Source organism: Alexandromys fortis, unplaced genomic scaffold (assembly GCF_014885135.2).
Source record: "Alexandromys fortis isolate MF-2015 unplaced genomic scaffold, M_Fortis_MF-2015_v1.1 scaffold_20, whole genome shotgun sequence".
NCBI lineage: Eukaryota > Metazoa > Chordata > Mammalia > Rodentia > Cricetidae > Alexandromys > Alexandromys fortis.
The window spans coordinates 17,699,139-17,722,844 of NW_026067903.1; the positions used below are offsets into that span (position 1 = coordinate 17,699,139).

Consider the following 23,706-nt stretch of genomic DNA (forward strand, 5'->3'; position numbering starts at 1 on the left):
GCAGTGGAAAAGAATGCACTTTTTCCTGGATTGTGCAGGTGATACTTCTGGGTTCCTGACAACCTTGTGCATTTTCAAGATCTCAGAACTGGAAACTATTTGTGGCTTTTCAACAGCAAGGCCTTCTTGCTACTGCTGTCTGAACTCAAGCAAGAGAACAGAGTTCCCAGAAACAACTAAAGTTCTAAGTTATGGAGATTTTTAAGGTTTATTTACTGTATCTCTGTCAACAACCAACAAGAAATTTGAGTTACATGTCTATTGAAAGCTAGGAGGGGAAATGGAAAGGGATTAGAGAGATATACCAGTGGTAAGGAACACTTGCTGCTCTTACAGAGGACCAACATTTGGTTGCCAGTGTCTATAACCTCAGTTCCAAGAGATCCAGCACCCTCTTCTGACCAGAGAGGGCACCAGCCAGGCACATACACACATAGACAAATACAGGCTCTCACTCACATACACACTAAATCAAAATAGATAAGATAATTTCAAAATAAAATTTAAAGCAAAGTAAATATATAAGCACAGAATCTGGAGAGATGGCTCAGGGAACAGATACTGCTCAATTTTGGTTCCTGACCTTGCTGAGCTACATACAATTAACTCCAGACAATCCCAACACCCTTTTCTAAATGCAACTGGCACCAGTACACACAAACACACAAGCACACACACACACACATGCACACACTTACATATACAATTAAAGTAATAAAAATAAATCTTTAAAAAGAGAGATAAATGAGTATTCATGAAAACAGAATTTAAGGCCAAATATCCATACAGATAACACTTTTCAATTTTACAACATCCACATCTACCATCATAGTGTATATGAAACTAAGCAGAGCTTAAGTTAAAAAAAATCTCTAAAACTCTCTGTGGCAGGTAAAATATTAGAGACAGCCACACTTCGTCTTCCTTTTGACCATGCACTGGGTGTCTGTCCACATATTATCACCACCTTTATTATTTTGACTACACAAAATATTTGTGTGAAGGGTATTCTTAATGTCTATCAGTATAGCAGCATCAGAAAGAAAATCTACCATTGTGTTCAGTTACCAGTCCCTAGAAGAATGTCTACTGTTATTAAAACTGTCTGTAAATATATTTCTGGAGAGGGGAAGTGTGCGCTGTCTGGTGTCTGTCACTGCTTGCCAAGTCCTCTGCTCTATAAAACACGTCAATAACTCCACACACACTGAAATTTCCTTTCAACTCTGGTCACCGAGAATTAGAAGTGCCACCGTAGGTCAGTCCCTAGAGCAACGTCTAGCTTCTGTATTCCGTGGGCTGATCCTTCCATGTGTAGTTGTTTCAGAGTTTATGGTGATTACTCTCTGGAGACAATTGTCTGCTGGATTTATTTCTTCCCAATGCTGTACCACATCATAAAGTCTGCTGCCAAGACTCCTTTACTCAGAGAGAGTCTGTTTCTTCTGTTTTAGTCCTTTTACTACTCTACTTACATAGACAAAGGAAGGGAGCGGAAGCAGTAGTCATTCTCCAAGCCTTGGGCCATGGAGCATGGCTTGGTTCAATCTGATTTCCAATTCTTACTCTTTGACAGCTTTGAAATACTCTCATTGCACAAGAGAGCTCCTCTTGTATGTATGTGTGACAAAGAGCCTGCTGGGATTTTCCCAGGGAGTGTGAATGTTCTCAGAAAGCCTTTCAAAGAGAAGAAAAAGAATGGTTTTCAATAAGAGCTATATGTGGCTCTCCCCTGCTGAAAGCAATCAAATTCATAATTTTTTATTATTAAGCATAGTACTTTTAAATAGCTTTTGGTTGAATGACAAAAAAATATTTTAAGATATGCTTTTGTCAACTCTTTTATCTCCAACAATAAATAAATGAATAAATATACCTCAGAAATTCTAGTTTTCATTTTCAGGTGCTATGATAGTAGGGGAAATCGCAATGATTGTCATGAAATGACACTTAATTTTATGAAAAAATTATTCTAGCAAACACACATCTTTGAAGATATGTTTAAACCTATACTATACCTCACTTTGGGTCATTAATAGACCCATCAAAACAAAGCATGGAGAATTTAATCAATATGGATTTGTGCTATCAAAACTACTAGCCTGGATTAGTTTCCATGGCATCGCTTTTCCAGTGACATTAGCATCTTAAGGATATAACTTTAATGGGCATGTTCACATAGACTTTGCAAAGGTCTTTCTCTCACCCTTGCAGAGATAACTTTTATTTCATCCATGACAATAATTAATGCATTCCTCTGAGATGGCCTCTTTCTCATTGTGTATTGTCTGCTAATTAACAGAACAGCCTAGTTCAGCAGGATCACTAGTGGCCCTTTTAATGATCAAAAATGCCTGGTGAATTTGACTAAGACTCATGCCTGCATATCAGCTGCGGCCAAGAAACTTCTTGGGGCTTGGGCACATTTAAGACAGCTGAGTTTCCAAGGAACTGGAGTCATCAAGGGCTGAACCCTGAGGTCCAACTCATCAAAGCTGACATCTGTGGAGATAACACAGTAATAAATCAACCTCAATCATTTACTCATGGAATCCCAAACCATCTCTTACACTGGCAATCGGCAGGTGGATTTGCTTAGTCAAATAGTGTAAAGAATTTAAGATCTTGCTACACATTGTTTTATATTTTACATTCTTAAATATCTCACTATAAAGACATTTATAAAATCTTTATGAAGAGAGAGAGAAAATTCCAATGTCAAAGTGACTTAATTCATTGCCATAATTGTGTCCATGCTAATGGACCCATGTAGAAATTCTGTGACAGTGGAAAATTTTCACTCAATTTTGTCTTTATGTAAGAACAAAGATTATCAGTTTGATGTTCATGATTACATTTACTTTTATGTTCGTTCTGTCCTTAATTTTTAGATTAGCCTATAAATAGTGGATCACATCATAGCATTATCATGCATCTGTGCCATTGTACCTTGTTTTCAATCATTCCCCATGCCCCTTGTCCTCTTCTGTTTTCTTTTCTTCCTATTTCTGCACAAACAGAACAGGAACTTGAGGATGACTTGGTGTGGGACTTGTTGACATGCTGGTAGGGAAAGCAGTGTAGAAAAACATGAAAGTTCCCTACTACATCACACTATTCTGTCACAGGATAATTTACAGAGAACTGAAAGGAGACAGGCCTTCTTAGAGGGTGTCCAGTAAGGAAAATGAGAAGTTCATTGTTCTTGTGCAGATCTTAGAAACAAATGAGTTTATGTGAAGATAGCAAGAGAGGGAAGCCATAAACCATGCATTCATGCATGGATGTATGTATACGTGTGTTCATGCATGTTTGTGTGCGTATGAACATGATGTGTGTGTGTGTGTGTGTGTTCATGTGTGGAGACCAGAGAAGGCTAAAACAGCCCTCATCTGTCATGCTTGTCTTGTTCCTAAGTCAGGCTCTTGCAATGAACCTGGATCTTCCAGTTAGGGTTTTGCTTTCCTTTTCTGACTAGCCTCCCTATTCAGAAAACTAGGTTAGCCACCCCAGTCTCCACTCCCAAACCCTGGAGTTACAGATTCATGCAGCTACATTCAGCTTTGTATGTGAGTGCTAAGGATTCAGGCGAGGTCACTGTGTGATGTACCCCAAGTGTTCTTGCTCACTGACACATCTCCATGGATCCAACATAAATTTTAAAGCAAGGAATTAACATGAAAGCAATACAAAAATATCTGTTCGTGAGCAATGCCTAAAAGGCCTGTGGAAGATGACCTCCAAAGTCATCATTGCTTTCCTTCATGGATCATGGGATTTATGTTTCAAAGTTTAATAAATGCCACCAACAAGGTGAGATGTCCCTAGGCCCCTCTATTCAAATGTTCTCTCTCCCTGCTTCTTTGTCCTACCTGCCTTCTCATTTGTGTTTATTTGTCTTCTTTCTCAGTTTTTTTTCTCTCTACTACGGTATAGTTTGTGTTTGTGTTGCTTATTGCCTGTCTTTCCCGATACAAGTTCTATAGAGGTAGAGAATTTTGATGGTTTATTCACCGCTGCCACTATAGCTTTAGGATCTAGAACATTGCCTGGGACATATGAGTCCCAGATGAATGTGTAGTACTCACATGAATAAATTGATTGATCAGTACCTGTACCACAACTTGGTTCTTGATAACAGAAATATAAAGGTAAACAACAAACACAAGATTCCTGCTGCTACAGAGGATACAAGCTAGCAGAGAAAGCAAAAGAGGCAAGCAAATATGTAATTCCAGATGGAGAAGTTTTTCTCAGAGGAAAATATAACAGCTAACAAAAATGTAAGCATCAGGTCGGCTGCTGTCTTCTTTCTCGCATTGAATATAGAACAGTGGGAATGGCTTTTCATTTTAGATTCCTCATCTCAGAACAACATACTCTGAACTTCAATCCCTATTATATTTTTTGGAAAAGACCTGGAAACAGTTTGCAAAGACAATGCCCTGACTGATGAAGAGTTTGCAGACCTCAAACTCTTTAACACAGTGTCATTACCTTGTTTTATTAAGCAAGGCTTTGTCTAGCCATTATATTCAGACATTGTCTGTTCTTCTCAGAAGGATGAGTGTTTTGAAAACAGCTATTGAGGCTGAAAATAGATGGATCAGCAGTTAAGACCAATGGATGCTCTTCTGAAAGACCTGGGTTTGATTACCAATATCCACATGGTGGTGTACACTGTCTGTAACTCCAGTTACAGGGAACCAAATGTCCTCTTCTGGTCTCTAAAGGAAGTAGACATACACTTGGTGCACAGCATACATGTAGACAAAACACCTGCACACATAAAAAATTAATTTATTAGTTGTAAAGATAGCTATCAAAATAGTTTTCCTAGAACGCTTGTAATAGTTTTTATAGTTAAAAAAAAAAAACACCTACACGTAGGTCTGACCAAGAATGTAGAAGAAAATCTTAAGATACTGAAGCCATTAAGGAAGGCAATAGAAGGTAAAGGCACTCTCTCCAATGCTGATAAATTTATTGAATTAATATTGTGAAAATGTGGCTAACTGGCCGAACGTCATCTATAGATTCAGTGCATTCTCCATCAAAATAACATTCTTCATCACAGAACTAGGAAAGCAATACTAAAATCCATATGGAAATAAAAAGACCCAGGTAATCAAAGCAATCCTTAAGCCAGTGGTTCTCAACCTTCCCAATGCTGAAACCTCCAGTAAAGTCCTTCATGCTGTGGTGATCCCAAAACATAAAATTATTTTTGCTGCTGCTTCATAACTGTAATTTTGCTACTGTTATAAATCATACTGTAAATATAAGATATGCAGGATATCTAATATGTGACCTCCAAGGAGATCACAACCCATGGCTTAAGAACCATTACCTTAGAATTTTAGAATTAGCATTAAAATTGCTTAGAACAAACAACTTTTTTAATTGATTTTACTGAACTATACATTTTTCTCTGCTCTCCTCTCTTCCTTTCCCCTCCCCTTCTACCCTCTCCCAAGGTCCCCATGCTCCCAATTTGCTCAGCATATCTTGTCTGTTTCTCCTTCCATGTAGATTAGATCCATGTATTAAATCCCATGTATCTAGGATTGTGAATTGTAGGCTGATTTTTCTTTGGTTTTCATTGAAAAGTCACTTATGAGTGATTACATGTTATATTTGTGTTTCTGGGTCTGGGTTACCTCACTCAATATGGTGCTTTCTAGATCTATCCATTTGCCTGCAAATTTCAAGCTGTCGTTTTTATTCCACTGTGTAGTGCTCCATTGTGTAAATGTACCAAGTTTTCTTTATCTACTCTGTGGTCGAGGGGCATTTAGGTAGTTTCTAGGCTCTAGCTGTGACATGCTGCTATGAACAAAATTGAGCATATATCCTTGTGGTATGATTGAGCATTCTTTGGATATATACCCAAAAGTGGTATTGCTAGGTCTTGAGGGAGTCCGTTTCCTAATTTTCTGAGAAATGACAATACTGATATTCAAAGTGACTGTACCAGCTTGCACTCCCACAAGCAATGCAGGAGTGTTCCCTTTACCCCACATCCTCTTCAGCGTAAGTTGTCATCAGTGTTTTTGATCTTGGCCATTCTGACAGGTATAAGATGGAATCTCAGAGTTGTTTTGATTTGCATTTCTCTGATGGTCAAGGATGTTGAGCATTTCCTTAAGTTTCTTTGAGCCATTTTAGATTCCTCTGTTGAGAAGAACAAGCAGTTTTTAAGGAATCAATCTGTGCTTTCAAATTACACCACCAAACCATACAACACAAACAGTTGGGAATGGCATAGAGTCAGACAAACAAACAAATGGTCGAGAAAAAAGGACCCAGAAATTAAAAAAAAAAAATACCTACAGCCACCCAATTTTTAACAAAGGGATGAAAAAATAGAACGGAACAAATCAGCCTCTTTAACTAATGGTGCTGGGAAAACTGAATGTGCACATGTAGGAAACAAAACTAGACCCATATCTCTCACCATGCACAGAATCAATTAAAAAGACATCAAAGAACTAACCACAAGACCTGGAACTTCAAAACTGTCAGGGAAAGTCATGAGTAAAAAGCTCATGTGCTAGACACAAGCTGTGATTTTTCCGGAGAAGGCCCATAGCATAGGATCCAAAACTTAACAAACATGATCATGAAAAGTTTAAAAGTTTCTTCACAGCAAGAAGGACAATGAGCAGAATTAAGAAACAGCATCCAGAATGGAAAGATGATTTTGCCAGTTATATTCCAGATGAGGGATTGGTATCTAGAGCATATAAAAAATGCAGAAGTTGAACACCAAAAACTGCTTGCATGGGACAGACATGGGCCCTCTGTATATAAGTGTCAGTTGTGTAGCTTGGTCTTCTTGTAGGGTTCCTAAAAGTGGAGCAGAGACTGTCACTGATTCTTTGGCTGGCTTTTGGGATCCTATTCCTCATAATAAGTTGCCTTGTGCAGCCTTAAGAAAAGGCAAGGTATTTATTCTTATAACAACTTGATATACCATATTTTGTCCATGGGTAGAAAGAGAGGAATAATGGATGGATGGGGAAGGGACAGAAAGGAGGGAGACACTGAGAGAAGAGGAGGGAGGGAAATTGCAGTTGGGATGTCAAATAAATAATACTAACTCAACTAACAAGTAGGCTAATTGCCTCAAAACACAATTTTGATTAAAAAAGGTGAAAAACAAGTGACAAAAAACTTATTTATCAAGGAAACACAAATTAAATCTTCATTAAGATTCTCTCACCTGGACCAGAATGCTAATCATCAAGATAGCAAATTAGGCCACACAACCCGTCCCCTCAAAGCAGTTCTGTTCAGGCAGGGGCTAGCCAGTCACTAGCCAGTCTGTGCCCTCAAGGCCCTGGCTGGCAAGAAGACATTGATGAGCCTGCCAGGCCCCTTGTGGGGCTAAGCAGGTGGATCTCATCCATGATGAGCAAATTTGTGGTGGCGAAACGGTAGAGAATGAGAAGATGGATGTTTCATGTGCTGTGGAGAAAGGCAGAAAGGAAGAAATGAAGGCAGTAAGGAATAGACTGATGTAGGAGGCATACTTACCACGTTGGGTCATGGAGGTGTCCAAGCTATGCCGCTGCTAAGGACCAAGTATGGTTCCTTGGTCCTATCATAGCCAGAGTCTGTATGGATGTCCATAGGCCATGTTGCCACCAAAGACCAAAAGGATACCCAGTATCTGGGCTGCCACCTGTGGCCATGTAGGTTTACAGGGGCCATTGCGGAGACACTCTGATCTAGTTGACCGATGTTGTTACCTGGGGCCATGAAGCTGTCCCAAGCCTGAGCTTTTGTTAGGGACTATGTCTGGGTCTGTGGCCATAAAGCAGTTAGGGTCTGTGCCAAGGTCCGGGCCCATGTTCCTACCAAAGGCCACATAGAAGCCTAGGGTCTGGCCACAACCTGTGGTCTTATTGGGATCTGAAGGCTGTGCCACCACCAGAGCAATGTTGGCCTGGGTGACCTGTTCTGCCATCCCAAGCCTGGGGTCTGACAAGCCACTAGGGGTTATGTTGGTGCCCTAGGTCCATAATACAGCAGGGGTCATACAGATATGAGTGGCACATGCTACTTACCTGGTGACATGATGGCCTCAGGGCCAGGGCTGCAGTTGGGGGCCATGTCTGGGTTTATGGCCCTGCTGCAGCCAGGGTTGATGTCCGTGACTCCTGTTGCCATTGAAGGCTATGCTGATTCTAAGACTTTGGGCCTCCACCTGGGTTGGTAACCTGGGTTACACTGCTACTAGGGCCACGTGGATCTGGGGTGACCTTCGCTGCCACCTGGGATCATGGTGACATTTGTACCAGGGCTGTTGCTGAGGACTATGTCTGGGTCCATGGCCCTATAGAGGCCAGGGTCTGGATGGGCGTATGTGTCTCTTGTTGACCCTGAGGACTATGTGGATGCCCAGGGTCAGGTCAGTCACCTGAGTCCATGTTGGTGTCCAAAGGTCATGATTCAGGGCTCAGTGCTGAAGTCCAAATCACATATTGCTATCAAAGGCCACACAGAAGCTCGGGGTTGGGGCCACAACCTGAGACCTTGGTGGTGTCTGGAGCCACTCTGCCACCAGAATTATCCCATCTGAGTGTCCAGTACTTCCACCTGGAAACAGGATGTTGTCCAGGCCCAAGCAGCTGCTGAGGGTCATGACTGGGCCCATGATACAGCTGTAGCTGGGGTCTGTGTTGATATCTGTGGCCCATGTCATCTCAGGGAGCCATAGAAACCATGTGTAATGAAATCAGAGATCCATCTTGAGCTAGCCCCACCTTTCACCAGCCCAGGGAAAGCTGGTCCTGCCTCTGCAGGACACCTCAGCAAGAGAACTAACCCCGACCCCTGCTCTTGGGAGAGATAGTCCCACCCCTCACCACAGGCAAGAGAGAATCCACCCTGTAGACATGGGCATAGGGAAGCTTGCGCTGTCCCCTTGCCTGAGGTGAGTGGCTCCAGTGGCCCAGAATGAACAGCAGAGCTAACTTCCAGGCCCACAGCTGGGTCTTGGGTTGGCCCACCCTGGCATCTTCCCCATCTGGGACCTGCTGGAGCTCAGGTGAGGAGACTGGTCAGGTGGAGCAGTGCAAGCAGGAACTCCTTGACTCAGGGTGGTATCAAGGTATTCCTGAGGAGTTCCAGTAAGGATCCAGTGATGATGGTGTGTCAGAAACCAGGGGCCCTGAACAAAACGTGTGACTCATTACAATGAGCACTTAATAGTGCAGCTGATTGGACAGGGGTGTGTACTGTATAGGCTACACTCAGTGCCGTCAGGACAAATGAAAGTGTTTCAGAGGCAGGGGAGAAGCAGAAACGATGAGTATCGTTTTGTTTTGTTGGTTCATTGGGTTTTTTTTTTTTTGGTTTATTTTGTTCTTATTTTTGTTTGTTTTTTTTGATTGTATTGTTTGTTTTGATTTAATTTTTTATTTTCTTTTGGGGTGGTGCTGCAGGGGTTGGGGGATAAAATGGGGGGGGGGACTGGGAGGTGAGTGGAATTGTGATGTGAAGTTCCTAAAGAATCAATAAAGAAAACGTGTTTTAGAAAAAGAAAGTAAGTAAATTAGTGACAAATAAAAGTTCTACTTTTAACAAAAAAAGAAAGGGAGAAAACTACAGACACATTGGCGGTCATGTGGAGGAAATAAAAGTCCTCATACACAGCTGTTTGGAAGGTAGACCACAAGAGCCCGTGAGGAAATCAGTGTCTAAACTTAGAACTACCATGCGACCTAGCTATTTGAGAAATGTACCTAAATGACGTCACATTCTGCCAAGGAGAAAATTAGACGTCTGTGTTTATTGCTGTGAGCGTTAGTCTAGGTATCCATCAGGCTGACAAGTGAATAAAGAAAATGTAGAACATAAACACATTGAAATTTGATTTCATCCCAAAACGTAATTGGAACCAGGACAACTACAGGAAAATGAATGTAACCAGAAGTCATGGTGTTAAGTGAAGCAAGCCAGACTCAAACTGTTGTTTCATCTCATAAGTGGGATACAGGCGTGTGTGTGCATATGTGTGCGTGCATGCGTGTGTGGGTGGGTGTGCATGTGTACACAGGGTAAGAAGGGTTCAGGGAGAGAGAAGAATAAGAACGTAAGGGAGGCCAGACTGACGGAGAAAGAGGGTGATAGAATATATGTAACCTGAAAGCATTCATTTTTGGGAAGAAGTTAAGCAGCAATGATGGACACAAATAAGCATAAAGTGGGGTACATATGTATCAAAATGCTGTAACAACCGGTGTTTCTTTGTATGCTAACTTTAAAACTTAAAATGAGGCAAAAGATGAGATTTTCAACATTACTTTATGTTATTTTTGTATAAAATAAATTTACACATATATTTTTTTTCATTGATTTAAACCCACAACAATTACACAGAAATAAATTATGTATGTTAGCGGAGAATCATGTGATATTTTATAGATATAGTTTTGAATTTTACTAATTATTATTACTCTGTTGTGGGGCACACCATAGTGCACCTGTGGAGGATAGGACAGGATTGCAGAATCTGTCCTCTCCTTTTGTCTTTATGTGGATTCCGGAGGTTGAACTCAGAACATCAGGCTTGTGTTGCTGCGTAGTAGGCACCTTTGTCTGCTGTGCCATCCTGCCCGCCCTCACCTTATGATAGATCACAATCCATTCAGTTCATCTAATCCAACTGAGTGTCTTCAAGTTCAGATACGTGAGTGACACCAAGAGATGGGACAGCAATGGAGGAGAGTCTCGACTTTCCCAGTCGAAGGTCTTGCTCTTGTGGAGGTCATGACCCTTTTAATAGCAGACTGAAGGAGAACAGTATTAGCACATAGAAATGGAACCGAGAAAAACAATTTTAAAATCATCATAAAAGCAAATAGTGTGAAAAGCTGGACAGGGGGCTATAAGAAGTAGGAAGAGAGACCACTGGGAGAAACCAAAACCACTCGGTTTCCTTTCCTTTTCTTTCTCTCTATTTTTTTAAGGCAACCATTCTACTATGTTATCCAGGACGTCAACTCCCATTCCCCTGCATTAGCCTCACAAGTGTTGGGAGTGTAAGCTTGAGTCACCGCTCTCTTCACTGGGTTTGTTTTGCTTGGCTTTGTACAGTACTGGGAATGAAACCCAGGGCCGTGTTCACGCGGGCAAGTGCCCTACAACAGAGCTTATCTTTAGCTCTTTATTTCAGTATTATTATTATCTTGACGTGGCTTTCCAACGCTGGCCTAGGCAGTCCTTAAAGCTATGGTCCACTTTCTTTAGCCTTCCCAGCAGCTGAGATTGCACAGGGCTGAGCCACTGTGCCCAGCTTGCTTTTTTTTTTTTTTTTTTTTTTTTTGTGGTGGAGATTTTTCTGTTGTTTCTTTGTTTGGTTTCTGAGACAGGGTTTCTCTATGTAGTTCTTCTGATTGCTTTGGCTTGTTCTGTAGTCTACTCTGGCCCCAGACGCAGAGATCCACCTGCCTCTACCCTCTGACTGCTAGGACTGAAAATGTTTTGCACCACAACACCCAGCTCCAGTTTATATTTTTAACTATGAAGAAAGCAGAAGCTCTTTCATTTTTTTAAAAACACAATTATAATCGGATTTTTTAGATTTATTTTATGTTTATTTACGTGTATGTTTAGAAGATGCCCAAGAAACCCAGGAAGAAGGCATCAGATCTCCTGGGATTAGTTTCAGGTTGTTGTGAGTCACCCGATGTGGGTGCTGGGAACTGAACTCATATCTTCTGGAAGAACAGAATGCAATCTTAACCACTGAGCCATCTTTTCAGCCCAGGAAATCTATAAGCCTGCTAAGCCTGTTAGCCCAGATATTTACAACCCTCAATGGAAAAACTTTTGGAGGAGTGAAGAGATAACTTGGGGATTAAAAGTAGTAGATGCCTCTAGGGGCATCTCTACTCACATGGGCATACACACATATATACACAGATAACATACACACAGAGACATGCATGCACACATATGCACACACATAGAAATACACCATGTATAAACACAAATAAGTACATACACACAGACATACAGTTAAATACACATGTACATGCACACAGACACAAACATACACACATGCATACAAGCACATACATACACACAGACATACCAGCACACACACACATGCACACATATACACACAGACATACATATATACACATACAAACATACACACACGGAGAGATACACACACAATTCAAAGTAATGGGGTGAAGTTTTAAAATAATAAAGCCTTGTTTTATTTTCTTTCTAAAGATAATTCAAATGAACTTTTAAATTAGCCTATGTGGTATTTTGTGAGGAAGTAAAGATTAGGACTAGAGAAGAAATATTTCCGTGACTGCGTGTCACTATTACTATGATCGCAGACAAATCAGAGCTCTTCAAATCCTAACTGGGTCCTTCTTTTCTGTTGATGACATCATACGTTATCAAACTAGCAATTTAAAAAAAAAAACTATGACAAGAGAAACTGAAAATATAAAATGGTTTAAAATGTTGGCTACTTGTGAGTTCATATTCCTGGCCCAATATTTATTTTACTATTAGGGATTGAAATTCTTGTGGGTGATAATGAGTGGTTTTAATTAATAATCTTTAATAATCTTGTAGAAATGTAATGGGCTCCAAGTGCTCAGAGAGAGGGAAACATTCTGATAATCAAAACGCAAGTAAGGAAAAGCAAGTGGGGTGTACTCTGCATACCAATAAGCTCAATATCGATCCCTAGAAATACTTCAGATTAAGCAATATTTTATAATAAATTCAGAAGAGTAACTGTGATTACTAGAAAGTAACACAAATTTGCCAAGAGCAAGAACATTATATTATGCTTATTTTTCAGTTGGATAGGGTAACCAGCTTGCTGTGACAGAGTCGTAGAGTAGATAAAATGACTTGATTTCAGCAAAGCAATGAAAAGTGCTTTATAATGTGCTTAAGGAATAGAAAGAGAAATTTCTACAGGATGACAGGACCCTTCATAGACCGTGTCCCTGGGAAAAGCTCCCCAGAGACAAACAGCATTGAAAACAAAATCCCGAAGACAACATCGGGCACTTGAAGGTTCTGAGAAAATGGAGTTGGCAGGTCTTGCTAAGGATAAATGAACTGAGATTAACATAATAATATAGAGAGTAATAAATATGAAGATTTTTGAATACAAGTGAGCAAAGCCTCTTCACTTGAATTTGCTTTAAATTTGAGCCCATGTACTTGATTCTCAACAAAGAATGGAACTCCAAGCTGTACTAACAATCTCATTTAAAAGAGGGATGATAGATGAAAACATAGTTTCATCACCTGCATCTTTAGTCATTTGGATGAGCTTTCCCTGAATCATGCAGAAAAGAGATGAAGCTATTGAGTGAGTGTATGTATGTAGGTGCGCGTGTATGTAAATGGATAAAAACAATAAGAGGTCTATCTTCCTGCTGAAACCGAAAGCCTATGAGAGCACCAACAATTCTGAATTTAGAGTACAATGTCTCTGAGCATCACAGACAGGAACAATGCAAAGGAGATCACATAGATGGAGGAAAGCACATAGAGATTGGAAAGGAAGAGCAGCCACGGGCATGTGTATCCTTAGTAGTAACTGAATGGACCATTATTAGTGAGAATTTCAGTTTCACATCTGAGCACCCTTGCAGCCAAAGCCATGATGCAAGCCTATTCAAAGAAACCTGGCTTTGCCATTTTTTTTCTTCAGAAGCAGGATAGATAGATATCTTTTGCAATAAGATACTGGCAAGGATGTCTTATGGAATGCTTCCAGAAAACAATACAATGCGAAATACTGGGAAACTCTCAAAATGTTGGTTAAGTGGTCATTATTCTTTTTCAAGGAAGAAGCAGAAAATCAAAGATAGTTTACAAAAAGTAATTACATTAAGGACCAGTATGGGTGTACTCTCAGGACGCAGGTCAGCAGGGTTCAGGTTCACTCCAGATTCGGTGTTGTGGCAGCAAAGAGACAGGAACTAAAGTGTGCTTAAGAAAGTCCTTTTGAAATCAGAGTTTTGCTATTATCTGGGCAGTGGAAAATTTGAACTTGAGTTTCCTGGCAAAAGCAAACAGTGGCACTTTTTCACATTGGTAACTAAATGACAGATCTTTTGCTTACATTGGAGAGTCACACGTTGTCAGAGTCTCACATCAAGGGACGCAGGAACAGAGTGGGTGTATTCAGGGCATGGTGAGGGAAGTGCAAGATCTGGACATGGGCCCCTATGCAAATCAGACAACCAGTAGCCTTGGTGTATCGAGTCAGAAGACTGATGGAGAAGCCAGGGTAAAATCGTATTTAAGTATATGATGAACTCTCTGGGGGAGGTAAGGGTGCACGTATTTTGTAGTTGTGAGCCTGAAGGACCAATGGCAAAGGTTCTCGATGGAGTTGACTCCAGGGAGGAAACCGTTTTCCAGACATAGAGTTGTCTGTAACAGGCCTGAGAGGGGGCAAAGTAAGTTCAGGACACTAGAAGGATTCAAAGAAAAACAGATCAAATGTCTTTCACTGATGTTTTAAGAAAACTCCAATAGGAAGCGAGAGAGAAGCTTCTGGTCATGTGGTTCACTGGATCATTGAAGCCAGCTTCAGTCTGAGCATGCCCAGCCTTTGCTCTGGTGAAAGGTCCTGGATTCCTTGTGGATCCTTAGACCAAGTTCTCAGTCATTTACATTCACCAGAGCCTTGCTCAGAAGCACAGTAAAGAAGCAAAATCCCTATTCCCCAGATCCTCTAATTGCCTTCGAATGCCACATGTAATGTGTAACATCTCATGTTGGAACTTCACAGGTATTATAATGATCATTATATTAGGGTATTAATACATAGGCCTCAATAAACTCACTATGAAGAACACCAAAGTGTCCTGTTAAGGTTTTTCTGCCTTGCCGTGAAAGGTGGGATGTTCTGTGATGAGACTTCAGTGGGAAACTGTATCTCTCATGGAAAAATTATATACTAAGGGCATTTCATAAAGCACTAAGTTTATAAAGAGAGATAAACTTGGGATAAAAGTCAACAGTAAGCTTCAGCCCCACCTATATGGTCATGAGGCTTTGATTTATTAGACAGCTCAGCCTCCAGGCACATGCATGTTGGCCAGTGGGTTGTGTAAAGTCAGTAATACCAGCAAGCATGCTTCAGTTATCATAATCTGTGATGCACATATAAACATCTTCTATACACTATACTAAAGTGCCTAACTCATAGAAATACTTGAAATTATATGAAACATCATAAATGTGGCTAATTTATTTTATAAATGATTCCTCCAAATATTTCTCAGCAAAGCTAAGAGTCCACCAAAATATTTACGGAAGAGTACCTTCTGGTAGATTGACAAAGCCTGCTTGTACCTGCTGAAGCTGCATGAAATGCCAACGTGAGATATAAGCTCTGTGTCTTGTTTGTGTATTGAATCATTCTTCGTTGTTTATGAATGACTAGGGGTGTGTGCATGTATGTGTGTGTGCATGCGTGCGTGCGTGCGTGTGTGTGTTTGTGTGTGTGTTTGTGTGTGTGTGTGTGAATGACAATAATGTAACCTGCTGAGGTTCCTCTGGAAAAGTGTCAGCTGAGCTTTTCTGAGTGCTTTATTTGCATGTCATTTTAATTCTAGCTAAGTGCACCTGTTCTGAAAGTACAAGCTTTGGAATCAGGACATCATTTGTTCAAACAAGAACCTGTGTTTCTTAGCTCAACCTTCTTGCTAAATTAAATCTCAGAAATGGATTCTTAATTAACTAAAAGAAAAAAGTTGATGGCACTTTTCTTAGCTAAACAGAGAAGCCCTGAAACCGATAATATTTACTTTCTCATAAATGCTCTTCTCATCTTAAATAATCAGTGCTTTCCAAAAGGAAGCATGGCATAAAAAATTTGGATAAGCATGAGTTTTATCTGAAAAAATAGAAACACCATGTAAAATAAAAGCCGAAAGCTGTTATAGAATAATTTTTGGAGGAATATGTTCTTCCCGTGGTAGCTTTAAGCTGATCATTGAAGTTACCTTGGCAAGTTGTTGGTGACTACTGAATAAGGCCATCTTCCAGTTCATGGTCCTATCTTCCTAACCCTTCATCATAAGGATTTTAATCCTCTGTATGGGTATATCATAGATAATATCAGTAGACTAATGAAGGCTATAAGCCCTTTATCAGAATGTTCTTAAATGCATAAAATACACATAATTACAAAAGATAAAATTATGTTGAAATATGAGGACTGAAGTATCAAACATGCTTATGATATGACAAAGTATATCCTTTATTATTAATGCATTAAAATGGTCCCTACCCAGGGTCTAATAAATGCCATAATTGTAAAATAATTATTAGAAATCACTATTCAAGATGAAACAATTATGGTTTTTATCTCTGATATAAAATATGATTTGAAGATATCTGTATTTTTTAAGTAACAAAGTCATGAAGAGGACTGCTGATCCCATCATAGTGAAAACTAAAGTCAGCCTCCATGGTTATGCTACACTAAGTCCTATGCATAAATTCCTTGGAAACCTGTGGACCTAAACAAAGACACTCAAACAGACAGTGACCCACCTTTTTTTCAACTTGCTTTTATTCAATTTGCAACAAGATGCACTGGAGCAAAAATATTTGTTCTCTGTTTTATGAAACAAAAATTAATGGAGTTGTAGCACAGACTGGGTCTAAGTACAGGATTGAGTCTGGAGCAGGGCAAAGTCAAGGTAAACTTTACCAGAAACTCAAAAGACACCAGGACTGCCTTTAACATTCAGTAGCTACTGAACTAAATAGAGGCTCTCCCCAGGAATCCTACTCTCCTAGCTTGCAGCCTTCTCTTGCACTTCCTTCTGGGATGTGTTTCTCTAGTAAATGTACCATGCTGAACCCTCCACCATCCCCTGAAGACATTAAAGTGCGTGTCCTCTACTGCCTTTCATTACCATCTGCGTGCACACCTTGTCCACTTCCCTGTGTGTACAAATTCCTATAGGTAGACACTCCTCAGTTGATCAGGGAACATGGCACTCTTGGCATGATGTGTTTCCAAATAATCAAAATATTCAATATTTATTTTCTGCTGAACTGAAATAACAGATTTATGGGATTGCCCCTACTGACTCTTTTCCAATACCAGATGACTGAGCCTGCAAGTGTTCACTATCTCCCCATTACTGATGAATTAGTGACATCTAAGCACATGCTTGTATCTCACCTTGCTTCATACAGTTCCGTGCACTAGGGTATTCCTTCTCCCCAGCCATTCTGCTCACTAGCTCCATTTATACCTTCAGGACTGTTTGGTCAGTATCTTCTCCAGAAACTCTCCTTTTGCCCCAGGTTCAGTCCCACAGACATGCAACCTCTGTGTTCTCATGAAGACCCACAATTAAAATAGTGTCCACCTGTAGTCCATGCTTGCTTATCTTCATCGTGAAATTTGAAATAATTGTAAACAACTAGCCCCTCATCTTCATTTTGCAAAGGAAGTCACAAATTGAGCAATCCATGCTGCCTAAACCTTCTTCTCCATTGTGATGCTATGTATTTATATTTTCCTACCACTGCAGTTAGTGCTCATAGATTTAATCATGTTTACTTCTGTTTACTGTTTTGGGCACCTCAATAAACCTACATGGGGAAAAATGGTTAAAAGAATTTACCTTGTTTATTGTGATATCCCCATGACTCTACCTATCACTACATACTCAATATTTGCTGGTTGGATAAATAATTAAAAGTAGTAAAGGCAAAAAGAAGGAGTGAAACAATGAATGCACTTGTCCATCCTAGCCTTGGGCAGCTAGAGCAATGCAGGTATTTTGCTTGTAGCCTTAAACTAGGTATCTGCAATGATGACAGAACGCTGGCACAGAAGCTACCAAATATTAGAAAAGAAGGCAGTTGCATTACTCAGCTTTCTTACTACTGTGACAGAATGCCTGGCATAAAGGACTTTAAGGGAGACATTTGTCTTTCCCACAGTTTCAAGGTTTTCATTCCACCACAATAAGGACAATTTTCAATCACAAGTCAGGAAACATTCTCTAAGGAGCCAGGTAGCAAATATTTCATTCTTGCATGTATTGAGTCTTTTTCTGTCCTGCCAGCCAGTTCCCAAATAATGACATGGAGACTTCTTATTAATTGTGAAAGCTCGGCCTATAGCTTAGGATTGTTCCTAACTAGCTCTTATAACTTACATCCATTTATATCAATCTACATTGTATCACATGATGTTACCTATCTCCCATCTTGCACCTCCCGTTTCCTTTCCATGTCTTCTATCTTCTCCCACATGCCTAGATTCCTCCTCCTTCTTTCTCCCCCTGGAAATTCTGCCTATACTCCCTGTCCAGCTACTGGCTCTTCAGCTTTTTATTACAGCAATACATCTTCACACAAATATCCCACAACACTTGCAGTCCATTCTGACTGTTATAACTACTTTGTTTTACACTTTTAATATGAAAGCTGGCATACACAACATGCCAGTGACAATAAAACTTTATTTATAAAAATAATCATTAGTGGTATATCTGCAATGCAACCCCTGTATCCAAGACTCTGGGACCATTGTGGAAGACAGAGCAGAACTGAAGCCTCTCATGAAATTAGTACACTTTCAAAAGAACGTTATTATCTTTCAACGTAAAACTTGTACACAGAAAAGCAACACTGCTTTCACTTCTAACAATGCTTTGACCTGTCCCAAACAAGTGCTTCTCTTTTCAGAGAAACACATGTGCGTTTCTCACTAAAGCTTCTCCTGAAATGTGTACACTTTCAAAAGAAGGAATGTATAAACCAGAGTACCAGCACACCTGCTGCTGGGTAGTGTCTGAATAGTGCTGAATGGTGACAGGCATGCTGTACCCATTAGATCTCAACAACATGATTGCCTAAACAAGACCTGAAAAATGGCAATGACAGTCACTATGCCAGTGTTTCACGAGGCCAACTGCCACATGAAAAAAACTATAGGCAGTCAGTGGCTGCTGATGAAGAGGAAGTCAATTTTCTCTGGGGGCTAACTCCCCGATAGGTTATCCAGCCCCTAATACATATGCATATGAGCAACAATGAATGGGTTCAGTGGGTTTTATGTATTTACACATATACATGATATATGTCATATACATTTACAGAACAAAAGGTCATAGATTTGAGAGGAATTGGTACCAACACAGGAAGTGTTAAAGGGGGAAAGTGAGGTTGGAAATGATGTAAATACACATAGATGAGATTTTCAACAATTTAATAAGCATTAGAAGGCAGACTTGTTTCTCAGTCCATAATTAGCCAATCCCTGATAATTATCAGGGCACTGTGAGTCTAGGATGGTAAAGGGACTTGTAAGTCTTTTGGGTACAAGCTATGCGGAGGTAAAGTTTAAATCCTCTGAAATCGGGAAGACCTTATTATATAAATTTTCTGGACACAAGTAATGGTGAGATCTAGTCTACAGCACTTCACTGGGGTTCTGATTTATTTTGATAGCCTGCCTTTCAACTTCAACTTTGAACAGACTTCCCTTTTATTTGAGATTTTCTGTGGGCGCTTGGCCCCAATCAATAGCCCTGCCTTGATCCTAGAAGTTTCATATTCCTAGAAACATCATTGAAGTAACTGATAGAAAGTACTTGCTCATTACTTCTGATCCCTGCCATTAAAATGTGAGTAGCCAAAGCTTCAAGTCCTTTCTTCTAGTTATTTGGCTGCAAAGAACAGCAACGTAAGCAGGTGGCAGAGAAAAATTACCTTCTCCCTCCTGCTCTTCCTATCAATATAAAGAAATTACAAATCAGAGTCCATAAGCACTATCAGACTCTGGCAGTGTGTGCTCAGCTTAGCAATAATAGCGTACAATGCCTCATGATTTACAGACTTGACAAGTACAAAAGTTCTGCTTTTTAGAGTGACTGCAATAGACATCCCCAGAACAAAGAGCAAGACCCAATCTTCAATCCTGCTTGGGGTTCCTTTTAGGAGAGGAGTTGTGTGGGAAATTTACAGATTCCTGAACATTACCACTTAAATACAGCATCACACAACACACACACAGCACAGTGCATACAATCTTGTCTTTGTAGATAAAGTTATAAAAAAAATCCTCTTATAGTAAATATCGTACTGCACTCTGGTATTTAAAATGCTCAGTAATTATTTAGCTCATTCCTGTTCAAGTGGATCTGGTTCTTTATTTGTTTTGTGATGAATCTGCGTGATTCTCATCAAACTTCTCTTTTCTGTTATTTTGCAGTTTTCTCCTTGTATTTGGTTGCTTGATATTGTCAGTGTTTTCTACCATCCCTGAGCACACAAAATTAGCTTCAAGTTGCCTCTTAATTCTGGTAAGTGACTCATATATCTTTATAAATGAATATAGTGAATTTATACGTGAATATGCATACAGTTTCTGTGATGTAACAACTGTGTATAATATTTATGCTATGCACATTACCCTATATGTTATCCAGAAAGATTGTCACTGCAAAACATAAAACGATGAAAGATCATTGAATGCAACCATTAGTCAAATAAGGGAAACCCTTGCAGAAATATTCAGGATTCTAATAGACAACAATACCATGTCCTGCAGGTACATCTTGAGAGGAAGGCTGCCTTTAAAGGCAGCTTTGATTATGTTTGCCTCTGCTAATAAACAATTATAAAATAATCAGCATGCATGTGATTCCTCATTATTGCTGAAGGCGATACAGGGTAGAAAGCATTTTCCAATAACTGAATTTAGCAGTAGCTAAGTATAATTAGCTAAAAAAAAAAAACTGTGTGCATATAGCTCCTCGTAGGAAAACAGAAGTCTCTTTATGCTTTTTTCAGCTAACAAACTGTATTATGAGCTCGCTGCTAATGTAGTTACCTGGTGAGAAACTGCAGATTTCTCGATTTCTATTATGCTGCCGGTCCTCAACCACACAGAATTATCCAATTCTCTTTAAAATGGAAAAAGACCCCAAGATATTTTAGTCTGAGATATTCTGAGCCTTTTAAACTCTTGGAGTTTCTATTACAATGAACCCATAGCACTTCATGCTCCAATCACATCTGATTGAAAGTTTGGTTCATTTACATCCATTTCAACCGGGCTCACAAGTTCAAAATTATTAGACTTGACATCCTCAGAATGAGCTGGAACGACTCAGTTCTGTAAAGCACAGCGCAACAGAGGAAGGAGGGGAGATGGGTAAACTAAAAGAGATTGGCTGTGTGTAAGGTTCATTTAATATGCAAAAATAATGTGTCATCGAGGTGGGAGAGAAAAGACTTCAACTCTTGTCATATGAGAGGAGGCAGATACTCACATGGCTAACTTGTGCTTGGTGTTGCTAAGACAGCACCAAGTCCTAACGTCTTGTATTAGGGAGCACTCACTTTTGAATCAAGAACAAATCTACTCCATTTTTGTCTCCATAGACATTATGCTCAGTGGTATGGTGCTAATGTTATGACTTCAATTTTCAAACCCAAGGGAGAGAAGAGAAAAAGGAAAAGCACTCTGGGGGGTTGTTTCATTGCACAGTTTCCATTTGGAAAGCAAGTAGGCTTTCAGCTTGATCCACCCCTCTGGTTATTACAAATGAAACCTGAGGTCTAAGGTTCAGATGATTTTAGGTCCATACAGAACGAAGAATCATAGATTGAAAATGTAAACCTGACCTTCTGATGTTGGACAAAAATTAAAAAAAAAACCTTGATCAAATGATTACATGTCTAGAATTATCAGCCTTCAGCAATCCTATAAAAATGTTTAATTCATAACCAAGTCAAAAATCCTAACCTGATGGGTCATGTTCTCAAAGTCCCTGAACATAGGGGTCACTATCATTAATCCATTTCTAAATAGCAAAAAGAAGCCCATGTGACCCACATGATTTCAGCATGATCAAACCCCGAGATGATTCAAACCTTGACTTTTTTAATGATGCTGTCTCGTGAAAAACTGATATTTAGCCACCAGGACATATTTTAATAAATAGAGATGTTGGTGTTTTAACCATTTTTATGAGGCTGAAGGCTGAAGCTGGAGCATCATTCGTGCTAGGCAGGTGCTCTACCAGTAGCTAGCCACCCGCCCCAGCCTTGTCAGTCTTAATGCCTTCAGATTTGCCAAAGCAAAGCAAAGTGCTTCTTCAGGTGAGCCTTCTTTTTCAGCAATGACCTCGTGCTGAAGACAGATGTTTCAGAAGGGTACTGCTATGTGGTGTTCAGTGGGGAAAGGATTTATTAATTTTCTTATTTGGGGTCTGTAGCATTACATTTTCAGGGTGTCAGTTGTAAATCTAAAGTGTGTTCAAAATGCAGACCAGCCTAGAAATAAGTCGAGTATTGCAAAGCTAAGAGTCAGTGCTGTCTCCAAAAACCTTCATTTTATTTTCAAAGGGCAATTAAAATAAAACAATTGTGTTTTTATTTTTATTGGAAATTGATAAATTGTGCACATTTTCAAATTTTTCACAGGGAATTAATACAGACATTCAATATAGAATATTAGAAACCTGAGAACCCTTAATGATTTAGAAATCCTCTTGCTATTTTATAAAATAGCAAGTTTTGAGATGGCTAATCAGATTTCAAAGACTGCCTGCCCTATGAACATTTAATCAAACAGAATTCAAACATGTAATCAAACAGTTCTGTCTGACTGGGGTTTTGTTGATTTCTTAGTTGGTTGGCTGACTGACTGGCTGGCTGGCTGGCTGTTAGGCTGGTTGGTTGGCTAGTTGGCTAGCTGAATGGTTGTTTGGCTGGCTGGCAGACTGGCTGGCTGGCTGGTTGATTGGCTGGCTGACTTTAGCTGCCAACAAAGAGAATACCTAAAACTTTTTTATTCAGATACTAATAAGAATATCTATTGAACCATAGAAAAAAATTTATAATAAATTACCCTTTTTATCAGACAGGGTCTAGCTATATACCTTGAACTGGCTTAAGCAATTCTCCTGCTTCAGTCTCCTAGTAGCTTGTATTATAGATCAATGCCACCATGTTCAAATAATGTGTTTTTTAATCCTTTGGTATACGTAGTTGGTGTACAAACATAATACTAAAGGAATATTTATAATTACATATAAATAATGCATCAGTTTATATGTTTTGTCATAACTCTATTTCTTTTAGATTTTCTTGAAATTTGGTAAGGGATTTTCTTTAACTCTTGTGAAAATAATAACACACACTGCTGGCAAACTTGGCCATAAACAGACCTATTAGAGGAGTCTTGTATACTCTATTTCCCCTTTCTGGTTAGACTGAGATCACAGTGTAAAGCGTATAGATCATTACATGGATATTGTCTTGCTCACTGTCTAGGGCCCCATGAAGAGTCTAGCTCTTCATCCCATGACCCAAAGAGAACACTCCAATACGTCATCCACAATTGCACTTCCAGGATTAGCCATACAACTTGAGCATGTTCCTATGGAAACCACAAAAAGGTAGCTATAGAATGGAGGAAATGCAAAGGGAGTTTGAAACACTTCACTGCCAAATAAAAGTTATTGAAACACTAGTGGAGAAAATCATGTGGGAAACGAGGGACCCAGAAAATGCAGTGTATGTAAGACAAAGAATTATGTAAAAAAGCAGATGTTCGCTAATCACTAATTTTTTTATTTTTTTTATATTTTTTTATTGAGAATAAGAAAAAAAAAGTTTCCGCGTTCTCCCAGCCTCCCATTTCCCTCCCCC

General features: G+C 39.6%; 1 protein-coding gene across 4 annotated transcripts in view; it reads left to right on the plus strand.

Annotated features, from left to right (window-relative positions):
- Kcnq5 (potassium voltage-gated channel subfamily Q member 5) overlaps positions 1–23,706 on the plus strand; it is a 556,834-nt gene that overhangs the window by 353,913 nt on the left and 179,215 nt on the right. For all 4 annotated transcript variants that reach the window (XM_050134658.1, XM_050134661.1, XM_050134657.1 and 1 more), the window contains one exon: positions 20,258–20,348. In XM_050134658.1, coding sequence (XP_049990615.1) covers positions 20,258–20,348 — 91 coding nt within the window. The remainder of the gene's footprint in view (positions 1–20,257; positions 20,349–23,706) is intronic.